The following is a 10992-nucleotide window of genomic DNA, read 5'->3' as shown; positions in this document are numbered from 1 at the left end:
TGAGGGTAAAGAACTTTTGATTCCGTTATTTTTTGCAACAGGGTAGGTAAAGCAACCTGGATATTGGGACCCAAGCTAAATACTTAGTGTATTATTTTAAATCCCATAATATATAAATGTGTTCTATCGACTATAACTGTTTTCTAGTACTTATTTTCTTAATTGTCCATTAATAAAATACAAAACAATTACTTTGTATAATTTGTCAATGATTTATTATATCACTTTAAAAGTAAAAGTATTGTCCAATCAGTTATAATAAACAGAAGGCATTTCAACTAATTCTATGGCTCTTGTGGTCCTCTGTATTTAAGAATCATGAAGGTCTGTTTTGCTAAAGGGAAACAAAAACAGTTTTCTATGGTTGAACTTGTTGTTGTATTAGTATACTTACGGTAACGTTGCTGAACCTGCCCATGGCGGCCTCTCGCGACCACACAGAGAATTTAAATCACTGTATAGTTGGTTGATAAAAGTTAATCAGTGCTGTGTACATTTGCTTAAAACAAGACATTGAGATTAAATAAATAATAATTATTCATATTTTTACAGTCTGGTGTGTTAATATATTACATAAAATGCAACACATGCACTTCTTCAAGTGGAGGAATCTCCTCGTTTCCCCGATCATTTTCATAGTCCCTCCTCCTCTTCGTGTCCCAGCTCCTTCTCCCCCACAGACGCTCTGTTCCTCAGACTGACCATGGCGCAGCTCCTCACTCTTCTCGCTGTATACGTGGCGTTTCATTTTGTTCTTTCAGCATCTCATCAGGTCAACGCAGCAGCTCCGGGTGTCGTAGGCAACGCTAATGTCCTGTCTCTTCTGCAGCCTTATGACCTTTTGTATTACAGCGGGGTTCGAGCTTACTTTGGCCAGGAGTGGCAGAAAGCTGCGGAGCTGCTGGAGAAATCCATCCTGACCAAGGAATCTCTGCTCAGTGTCCGCAGACAGTGTCATAAAGACTGTGTGACTACAGGCAGAGAAGCACTGCAAAACCTGGGTGAGTCTATCAAGTAGGAAATATTCTGTAATGTTGTGTGTGTGTGTGTTTGTGTGTGTTCATATTAGAGTTACCTCTCTAGGACCCTCGCTGGTATAAACACTTACCCTCAGTTGTCCGCATGGAGACCAAGTCCTTGAAAAAGGAAAAAGGCAAAACCTCATTTCTGAGGCTCTGGTTAAAGTTAGGTTTGTTTAGTTATGGTTTAGGGACCATTTAGAAATGGGCTAATGGCTGTTGAAATGAATTGAAGTCAAAGAGTAGTACTTGTATCTGTGACCTCTTCAGGACCTTTCCTGGCAGAAACACTGACCTTTATCAGGACCAATAGTCCTTATGGAAACAAAACCGGGTTTATTTTAACCGGTAAGATTTAAATTGTGGTTAGGTTGAAGGGTTAGGATTTGGCATTTACTAGTTATGGTTAAATTTAGGGTCAAAATTCTAGTGAGGCCATCTAAATAAATTTGTAGTAAATGCAGTGTACGAGCAAGCATAGTTGGACAAACCCAGTATGTGTGCAACAATATTTATTAAAGAGTAATATGACTAAAATGAATTCATATTACATGATAGAAATATAATATACAGAAACATAATAAAATGCTTTGATAAAGTTGTAAAAAAGTTTAGATATTTATGCACACTCTCTGAAACCAAAGGTGTTACAAATGTATGCAAAGTTACTAAAACATGTTACTCACACCACAAGAACTACATGATTTACAAAAAAGTGATGCTTAATGATACAGTGTTAGAAAAACATTTCATTAATGTATCAAATTCCTGTTTCTAATGTTACAAAAACATAATTGACATAAGCAACAACGCAAAATTGAATTGTTGGTAATGTCAACATGCAAATTTACTTCATTCTTACTAAATTATTTTATAACATGTTGTGACAATGTTGACACCAAATCATTTGTATATTGTTCTATGACCATGGTTCTCAAAGTGTGGCACGCACACCACAAGTGCTATGCGAGCTTCCTCTGGTGGTACTTGGAAAGGAAAATGTCCAAATGTTTTTGACATCTGTCTTTTGTGTTGTCAGACTCTGAGGAGGGAAGCCTGTGGGACCTCTGGGCATTGGACTGGGTTCAGCAGAGAGCTGAGTGTTTGCGGTTCTGTATTCGACGCTCAGTCACTCCTGCAGGGCAGCTTCCTGTTTCATCAGACATAGAGTATGAATTTGGCACTCGCAACCCCTACAACTTTCTGCAGGTCACGTACTACAAGGTGAGCTGTTCCCCAGCCTGTCAGAGGTCAAAGACGTTCTCATAAGTGATCGTTTCTCATGTCACGGCTGTTTGTCACAGGGACACTCCTGTCCTCATTCACACTCTCCACTTTATCCACTTCAGTTGGAAAAGTTGCAGAAGGCGGCGTCAGCAGCTCATACATACTTTGTGGCCAATCCCAGTCACCTGGAGATGAGGAACAACATTGAGAAGTACAGGAGGATGGAAGGAGTGACTGAAGAGGACTTTCAGGACAGAGAGTTCCTGAATGAGAAGCACTGGGTGAGGAAGGCAGTGGAGAGAATGGGGCTGTTCTAGCAAGCCATTGATCAGTGTGCAGTATATCAGGGTGGGCAACATTCTTTCCCAGCGTGTCTCACTGGCACAGATACAGGAAGAGAAGGACGACTCATGCAATTATGACAGCCCATCGAATTTTCATTCTCCAACGGATCTTGAATCCATCCTTTTATTCAAAATGCATTACAACATTAACATGTTTGTATGCAAAAGGAAAAAATTCGCAATTAAGTAAAACCTGTTATAAATAGAAAGAGGATGCTTTATACAGAACCATCCTAAACCAAACATCCCCATTTGAGATGAAAGGTAGAAGACATACTCCATGAACCCAAGCCATGTGTGCTGCAAACACGCAGTCACTTTTTAACACTTTACTCACTTTGGGGCTTGTTTTGTTTTCCTTTGAAGACACTGTTACATTAGCCTTGGGTCCCCATGTTTCCATGTGTGCTGTTATACTGTACGTGCTTATGAGAAGACATCCAACATAAAGTAACTCATGATAGTGAGTCCATTGTCATTCATGAAACAGTTTCAATTCACACACTTCTCTCAGTTTAATATAGTGTGTTTACAGTAATTCAGACTTTATTTTGGTAAATGAGACTAAACACAAGGATTGATATCTACTCTTGTAGCCAAAAAGAAAAGTGATTATGCAATCACACAGTGCCAAATTTAAATGAATGTATTGAAAGAGAGAATGTGTTGGAGTTGTAGTTATGGTGAGCCAATTATGGCTTGAGGGACTGAATTCCTCTCCCACCTTCACTGTTATTCAAACTTGTCGTAGTCCAATCCTGGTTTCAGACCTCTGTCTGAACAGCGCTTGTATATTCCGACCCACTTATTATAACATGACAAGACTTGCCTGAAATAAGTTTGAATAGCCCATGCAATGGCATCTGCCTATGCCTCACACATCGTTCTCAAACCCATTTAACCCAGGTCCTTTACGATGCTGCAGTCCAGTTGGAGGCCGCCTTTGACTGGGCGCAAGTGTCCAAGAAATGGAAAGAGTGTGTGAATGAAACTCTGCGGCAGACAGAGGAGTGCAGGGTGCAGTGTGAGGTGTCCTCCCAACGGCTGCCTGAGGACAGGGGAGTGAATGGTGTTGACGGTGTGTTCGAGAAGGCTGCAGGTAAGAATAAAACAACAGAAAATGGAATTATCTGTTGAGTTACAAAGAAAAGACATAGCAGCTTCTTTTTTTTTGCATTTTTTCCCCCCACATCTAGCTCTTTCTCTCTCCCTGCTCGCATGCCGGCAGTACTGTGTGATTCAGGTTTCCACACGGCCTGGAAGGATTTCTGCTCAAGAGGACTACCTGCCCACACAGCTGGAGCATCTGCACATAGCTCAGTTTAAAGGTCAGGGTTTAAACATGTGCATGATACTTATTTAGTGTAAGGTGATGCTGCAGTGCAATGCACAATATGACATATTGTTGAATATTTTTTCACCACAGTGTCTTATTTGTGACACTTATTTATACTTATTTAGCTTTCATACTTGCCAACAGCTGGTGATGTTCGCGGAGCGGTGCAGTCTGTGCGCTCCCTTCTCCTGTTCTATCCCTCTGACAAGGACTCTTTAGACAATCTGCAGCTCTACTATGAGACACTAGGAGGAGACACAGAGTCACAAGACATACAGCCTTCTCAGGTAACACATCTAAGCCCATTATTTTGGTGACGATTTAAATTTCTCATTGTATTTTGTCAATTATTAAACTGTACTAAGTTACTAAAAATGCATTCAAATATTATTGTTGTCTCTTAAGCCATAGAAGTATACGAGTCATTTCATACACAGACCTACATAGACCTCATTTTTCTCTTTGTCAAATGTAATCCTGTATGATCACAAGTTTGTTTGTGTTTGTTGCACAGGAGATTGTCAGATACATCAGTCAATCTTTGCAGGAAAAGGAGCTACTGTATTTTGGGATGGAGAACCTTGCCTTTTCTTTCACTGACCCAGTAAGTTCTGACGTCAATAAGACACAAATTATTTTAATGCACGCGTGTAAAGAACTTTAATAACATGAGTGTAATCTATGAGTTAAATAATCATTGTCCATGTAGGATCTTTGGACTCCAGAGAAAGTTGTCCCTGAATCACTGAGGGAGGCCTGGAGGTGAGACAGACGGAGACAAGTGAATCACTCACTGGAGCATCAGGTGTATTGTTATTGATTATTGTGTGTGTGCTTTACCTTTAGAGCTGAACAAGAGAAAATGAATGAGAAAATGAAAGGCGGTTATCAGCAAGATGAAGTGGACGACAGTGGCTTTTTCTCAGGTCAGACAGTCGTTCCTTCTGGGTTTTTTTTATGTGTTGAGCCTGTGGCACTAATAACTAATAACTAATAATAGTTTAATAATTAACCACTTCCCTCTCACCAGGTGGTCCAGTACCTCGCGTGGGTGTAACCATCACCATGGATGACGACAAGCTGAACGGGACCAATCGTGTAGTACTGGACGGAGTCATGACTGAGACAGAGTGTGACAGAATACTGCAGTTAGCCACGGTGAGTTCAGGTTAGCAGTGGATTAGATTATATCAGACAGAAGCAGGAACACGTTCAACTTCCATTTGCGCTTGTCTCTGATAGGCTGCGGTGTCAGCTGGAGATGGTTACCGAGGACGACGGTCTCCACATACACCGCACGAGACATTTGAGGGCCTGACTGTGCTCAGGGCTGTGAAGGTAGACACATTATGTATAATAATCAATTAAAAATATAATATGTAACATTTCGGCATTAAAAGTGCCATGACTTTTGTTATATACTTTGTTGTGTGTAAAAATCTTTCCAACACTCTTCATATTCATATTTGTCTTGACATATTTTCTTAGGTAACAGATCTTTTCTTTATTTTAGTCACCTTTTAATGACATTATCTGCTTGACTGAACATTTATCAAAGCAACTTGAGTTGCTTTGATAAATTTGTAGTGATAACAACAATTAATGAAACCATTACCCACATCACCAGAGAATGGAATCCACATCTGTTGTTCATTTTTTGAGTTATTGCTGCTCACAACCGCACAAAACACACAACAAAAACACATCCTTCTTGGTGGATGTAATAAAGTAAATAAAATGGTTTTCATATTAAAATGATATGCATAGGTTTTTAATGCTTCATACTGTACGCTGATGTTTTTTAAAAACTTTTTTTAAAGTTGGCTCAGGACGGCATGATCAACCAGACAGATGCCAGGCTGTTACACGAGCTGGGCGAGCGAGCGCGAGACCTGCTGCATTCCTACTTCAGAAGCCCCTCAGGACTCCACATCTCTTTCACACACTTGGTCTGTCGCACTGCTATCACAGGTACAACACTATTCAAATTTCTCCAATTTGATTTATCTGCTCATGTGGTGGAACTAGAAACACTGCAGTGTTTCTCAGTGTTGTGATATTTTCAGTTTAAACATGTTTTGTTTGTTTGATCTTGCGTGTTCTCAGGTGACCAGGAGGGCAGATCAGACCTGTCTCACCCTGTCCATGTGGACAACTGTCTCCTCGAGCCAGACACCAAGCAGTGCTGGAAGGAACCGCCAGCATTCATACACAGAGACCTCAGGTGCACAAAAATAATCTCAATCACCATTATAAATATTTCATGTTGCCATAAAATTTAGAAGGAAATTAAATAGAGAAAAGAAGAAATATATATTTTGTTTGCATTCTCGTTTTCAGTGCCATTCTCTACCTGAATGACAACTTTAATGGTGGAGATTTATTTTTCACAAGCCGGGATGCAAAGACAATAACAGTAAGTCACTTTTCCACCTAATCACATTTTTTTTGGTCAGAAATCATTTAATCTCAGGATGTATAAACCTGCCTGCTTTATTATTTGTTGGACCTTTGACCTTTTACCTCTTCTTTTGCCCCCAGGCCCAAATCAAACCAAGCTGTGGTCGACTGGTGGGCTTCTCCTCGGGTCCAGTAAACCCCCACGGAGTTACTGCAGTGACCAGTGGCCGGCGCTGCTCGCTGGCCCTGTGGTTTACGAAAGACAAGATCTACAGGGACATGGTGAGCAGCGACCTTCCCCTCATATGAAACCCGTCTCCTGCAGTCACATGTTGTTTTGACTCAGGGGTTGGGTAAAAAACACAAATTTGTGGTTGCTTTGTCACTTCCTGGTCTGTGGTCATGCCATGTCAGTGTCCTTTAGGTTCATCATAATGAGCATTCACTTACATTTTACTTTACATTACAAGACAAATTGCATTTGTAAATATAAACAAATACCAGATGATCTTCTAATGATAATTCTTCTGTGTATTTGTGGAGCCAAACACTCACTGAATGGTGACTGTAGCTTAGCATCACGCAGACTCATCTTTAGTGAGATAGTTCAAACCTGGTATTAACATCTGCTTTGACTGTTAACACCATTAACACCTAACATCTCACGCACACGCCCCATATGCAAATGCACATGGGCGTCATTGCTGTAGAAAATGATGTTTTTAATGGGACCGACTGTGCAGAGGTGTCCGTATTCCTGTGTGTGTACGTGTGCGTTTGCACAAATGACAGCTGGAGAGAGAACGAACAATGAGTCAGACGAGGTGAGGAAATCAAAGCACAACTCGTGCTACTGTAACATGAAATGAGACCCCAACAATTACACAAGCGACACCATGTGGCAATACGTGTTAATATCACAGCAGTGACTAAAAATAAATCAGTGTATGAGCCCTGAGAAATGAATACATGCTGTAAAATTGTAGCATGCCAGAGAACGTCATGTTTCCGTAAACTATCAACGAATGTGATTTCTGATTGGATCTTAACTATCGGGGTCCACTTGTGATTGGATAACTGAGGACAGATTAGAACACGGTCAGTGAGATAAAAGTTAAATTCAAAAGTCAGAAAACATACTCTCAGTTAGAACGGTAACCTTTAAAAGGTTTGGCTGCTGTTTTGTAGTGGCCAATATGAACTAATGTTAGTATAATAAGTTTATTTAGCTGTATAGAGAGTCTGTTTTAGCTTTTCATAATTAGTTGTGCTGCTGTCACGCAGTTTTAATGTTTACCATTATGTACATTTATCCCATGTGAATCCAGTGGTTGCTTTTGAGCAAAAACAACATGGTTTTTATGCTGGTGTAGACTTCATACTGATGACTAACCGCAGTTAGTTAAAATGAATGGTTTTGGTTATTATTCCAGAACGTACAAAGATAAAATGCACAATAACTCCTGTACAGATGAATATAAATATTATGATTTTAGCCACAGGAAATGTTCTTTATATTATGTCATTGCTGCACTTTTCTCTCCGTCCCTCAGGAGCGGGAGGAAGCAGAGGCCTTGTGGGCGGCAGATGGACATACTGTGGTGAAAAAGGAAGAGGATGAGGGAAAAGGAAGCGTCACCACCACCACCAGGAATGCTCGGAGCCAAGCACCAAAGGAGAAGAACAGAGGGAGAGGCAGGGTGACGGGGGGCAAAGATGAGCTGTGAGAACCACAACAAACCTTAAAGACTAGAACTGGAACACATCTTCATTTGCATCCAGTGCTTTCATCACAGGACCAACACAGCAGCCATGAAAACTTCACATTATCTTTCCGTTTTTTTACACACACATTCGCTCTCCTCATCCTGCTGCATTTTTGTGTAAAGCATGCATGTATATACTGTATTTATATTGTATATGATGAAGGTAAGTGAGGGAAACCGCTGTCCTGTCCTGTCTGAGAATGGAGGAGAATAAAATAATGAATGTGACTCTTAACCAGTGCAAGAGCCAGGCTGTGTGATCTGTTACACCCTCTGTGGCTGCCAGTTGATCAAAACTAAAAAAGAAAAGAAATGAAAGGATAACATTTAGTTTCCTGTACAGAGTACAAGCATGTGATAAGATCTGTGATTAGACAGTAACACAGCAGTGGGTAACTAAAAGTAATCACATCAGCGCGATGTATCAGAAACCTGGCAGTAAGAGGCAGACGTGGGAACAGAGAGGCAGACAGAGAGGTGCACAGGAGGAAAAAGGATAGAAATAGAGAGATTAATGTTAATCCCTCATAAATGAGTGCATTTGTTTATGAAGCTTAAAAAAAAACTCCCATTTAGAATATGGAATAATAATCCAGCGAGAGATGATTTAGTCATTCACGTCCAGTGGAGTGACACTCAACCACCCTCTTCCATCTTATCCTTCCCATTACAACCAGTGCCTGCTGTCCAGTCAGCCCCCTCTTCTGCTTTTCGTCTCGTACATTATGAACCAAGCCGAGAACCGTTTATGGCCCATATTAACACTCTCACTCCCCCCTGTGTTATAATCCCCCACCGCAGCAGCAGCAGAACTGGGTCGGCAGGACTGTTTTAATGGAGCCTTGGGTTTAACCTTTTTGCCTCCCTCACATGCTGAAGCCATTAATTTCACTTAAAGTCTGCATTAATCTGCCTATAAGTGGGTGTCATGTCTAGATAATGTATCTAAGATATGCACACTCGTCAGTGTCCCAGCCGTCTACTGCTCTAATTTCACCCTTGGCAGAAAAGCATCAAATTCATGGCTTTATGATGTCACCTTTACATGTTTTATACAATTAGCGGAAATTACGTCCGGTCCAACACCTCAGCTATAAAAGTGAAGTCGCTAGAACAGTGAGCTATGTGGAGCGAGCAGTTGACAGGATCACTCATCCCTGATGTTGCACTTCCACGCATTAACTGTCCTATTTGTGGCCCACATTACTTATTGTTTGTCTGGTGAGGTGATGATTTCTGGTCAGACTGGATGACGCTTTTCACCACTGTTAGGTGTAATCGTGAGATGAGACACAAAAACAATATGAGGATCAAAATTCCTGCCTTAATTCTACATTCATGTCACAATACATCTTTTAATCCAGTCACCCCACCCCCTCTCAATCTCTGCCATCCTTAACCTCCTTTTTTTTCAAAACAAGGTCAATGATTCAATGGAGTAAACAATGGACTAAACTCAAATGCTTTCGGTGCAAACTTCTCGTCTCTTTGTAACGCTACATCAATACTATGGTGTGTTATATAATTGAAGGCACTAATGATTATAATATTAATGATTTTATTTGCATATCACCTGTAAAAAACAAGTTTACCAAGTGCTTTGGCAGACTAAGCAAAACCAGGATACTCAGGGACAGAAACAAGCGAAACGGGACGGCACAGCTGCAAAATACGCCACCATATGTCAATATGACCAAAAGCAAGAGAGAAACAAATCCGGGACGAAACGTCACACAAAAGCAAGAGCAAATAAAAGTAAATAAATAAAAGCAATAATCGCTGTCTAACGCAAGAAAACCAGATTTGGGAAAAAGGAAATTAACAGTGAAGGTTGTTTCTTTTACTGACTTACTAAACATGTCTCCACACTGTATACAATTAACCCATTTGTAAAAAAACATTTATTTTTTTTAAAAGTCCATCTTCTGTCCCTAAAAATACATTGTTGTTTTTTTTTAACATGAAAGAGATTGTGTAACATCACTAATGTGTGTCTATCTGTGCTCTCAGAGACTGAGCACAGATCTGTGTTCACATGTTTTGTTTTTAAAGGATATCCTGTGTGAGCAGACACATACGTATGTGTCGTCCGTCCTGTATCCCAGTCTGACACCAGCACGTGTTGCTCAGGTGGTGTGAGGCTCCTCCTCCCCATGTCCACCCCTCAGTCTGTCAGAAGGCAACTGTAAATATCATTCTCAGATAGTATAAAGCGGATGAACAGACGTATGTGGGACGATGGTGGTAGAGGTCTTATGTCTCAGATACTATTATCTCTCTGTGGTCAGTTTTCAGTGTCACTCTCAGATATAATAACAGGGAGAATTCAAGATGAAGACATCACTGGTCTTTGCATAGTAGCTGAAAATAGCTCTCTCTAGTGACCCTGTGTCTGTGCACCTGCTGTCAAAACTGTTCTTTTGCTCCTGTTTCTGTTTGCTGTTTTTTTTTACGCTCCATCTCAATGCCCTTCCTCCAAACTCAGGGTCAACTCAAAATAGCCAAAACAACCAGACTGCTCCTGTCGTCAACTCACTGGAGTGAGCAAAGGTCAACACTTTAAAACTGCACTTATCCATGCTGAATGACAGAAAACACCCAGAAAAACACCACACACACACGCACACGTCAGCTTCCCCCCCCCCCCCCTCCCCCCTTTCATAACAGAAATGATATTAGAAGTACTCAAAAGTAGTCCAAAATCTACAGCAGCTGGGGCACAAGGATGCTGTTTAGTCATCTGAGTCTTTTTACCCTCAAGGGCTCACTCAGAAAGTCATTATGTGATACTTGAAAACATATCCACTTGAGAAGTAGACGGCAGCAATTAACCAAATAACATGCATCACTGACATGTTGTTAACTCTGCATGGGGCAGATTAGACGTATTCCTTGCTTGG

General features: G+C 40.8%; 1 protein-coding gene across 1 annotated transcript; it reads left to right on the top strand.

Annotated features, from left to right (window-relative positions):
- Nucleotides 1-681: 681 nt before the first annotated feature.
- Nucleotides 682-8327, top strand: p3h3 (prolyl 3-hydroxylase 3). Its single transcript, XM_058647753.1, has 16 exons — nucleotides 682-1001; nucleotides 2059-2243; nucleotides 2369-2527; nucleotides 3497-3689; nucleotides 3787-3918; nucleotides 4071-4213; nucleotides 4441-4530; nucleotides 4636-4688; nucleotides 4773-4852; nucleotides 4957-5084; nucleotides 5169-5264; nucleotides 5747-5897; nucleotides 6033-6150; nucleotides 6267-6342; nucleotides 6468-6608; nucleotides 7880-8327. The coding sequence occupies exons 1-16, from the start codon at nucleotides 704-706 to the stop codon at nucleotides 8051-8053; spliced, it is 2217 nt and encodes a 738-aa protein (XP_058503736.1). The 5' UTR covers nucleotides 682-703; the 3' UTR covers nucleotides 8054-8327.
- The last annotated feature ends 2665 nt before the right edge of the window (nucleotides 8328-10992 follow it).

Source organism: Solea solea, chromosome 13 (genome assembly GCF_958295425.1).
Source record: "Solea solea chromosome 13, fSolSol10.1, whole genome shotgun sequence".
NCBI lineage: Eukaryota > Metazoa > Chordata > Actinopteri > Pleuronectiformes > Soleidae > Solea > Solea solea.
The sequence above is the reverse complement of the archived record's forward strand: the minus strand, read 5'-3'. Positions and strand labels throughout refer to the sequence as shown.

What these genes read in the sequence shown, in the direction of transcription:
- p3h3 (XM_058647753.1), top strand. Translation starts at nt 704, where the DNA reads ATGGCGCAGCTCCTCACTCTTCTCGCTGTATACGTGGCGTTTCATTTT. An exon ending in CGACAGTGGCTTTTTCTCAG is followed by an intron (nt 4,853 to 4,956) that starts GTCAGACAGTCG and finishes CCCTCTCACCAG; the next exon opens with GTGGTCCAGTACCTCGCGTG. An exon ending in TTCATACACAGAGACCTCAG is followed by an intron (nt 6,151 to 6,266) that starts GTGCACAAAAAT and finishes TCTCGTTTTCAG; the next exon opens with TGCCATTCTCTACCTGAATG.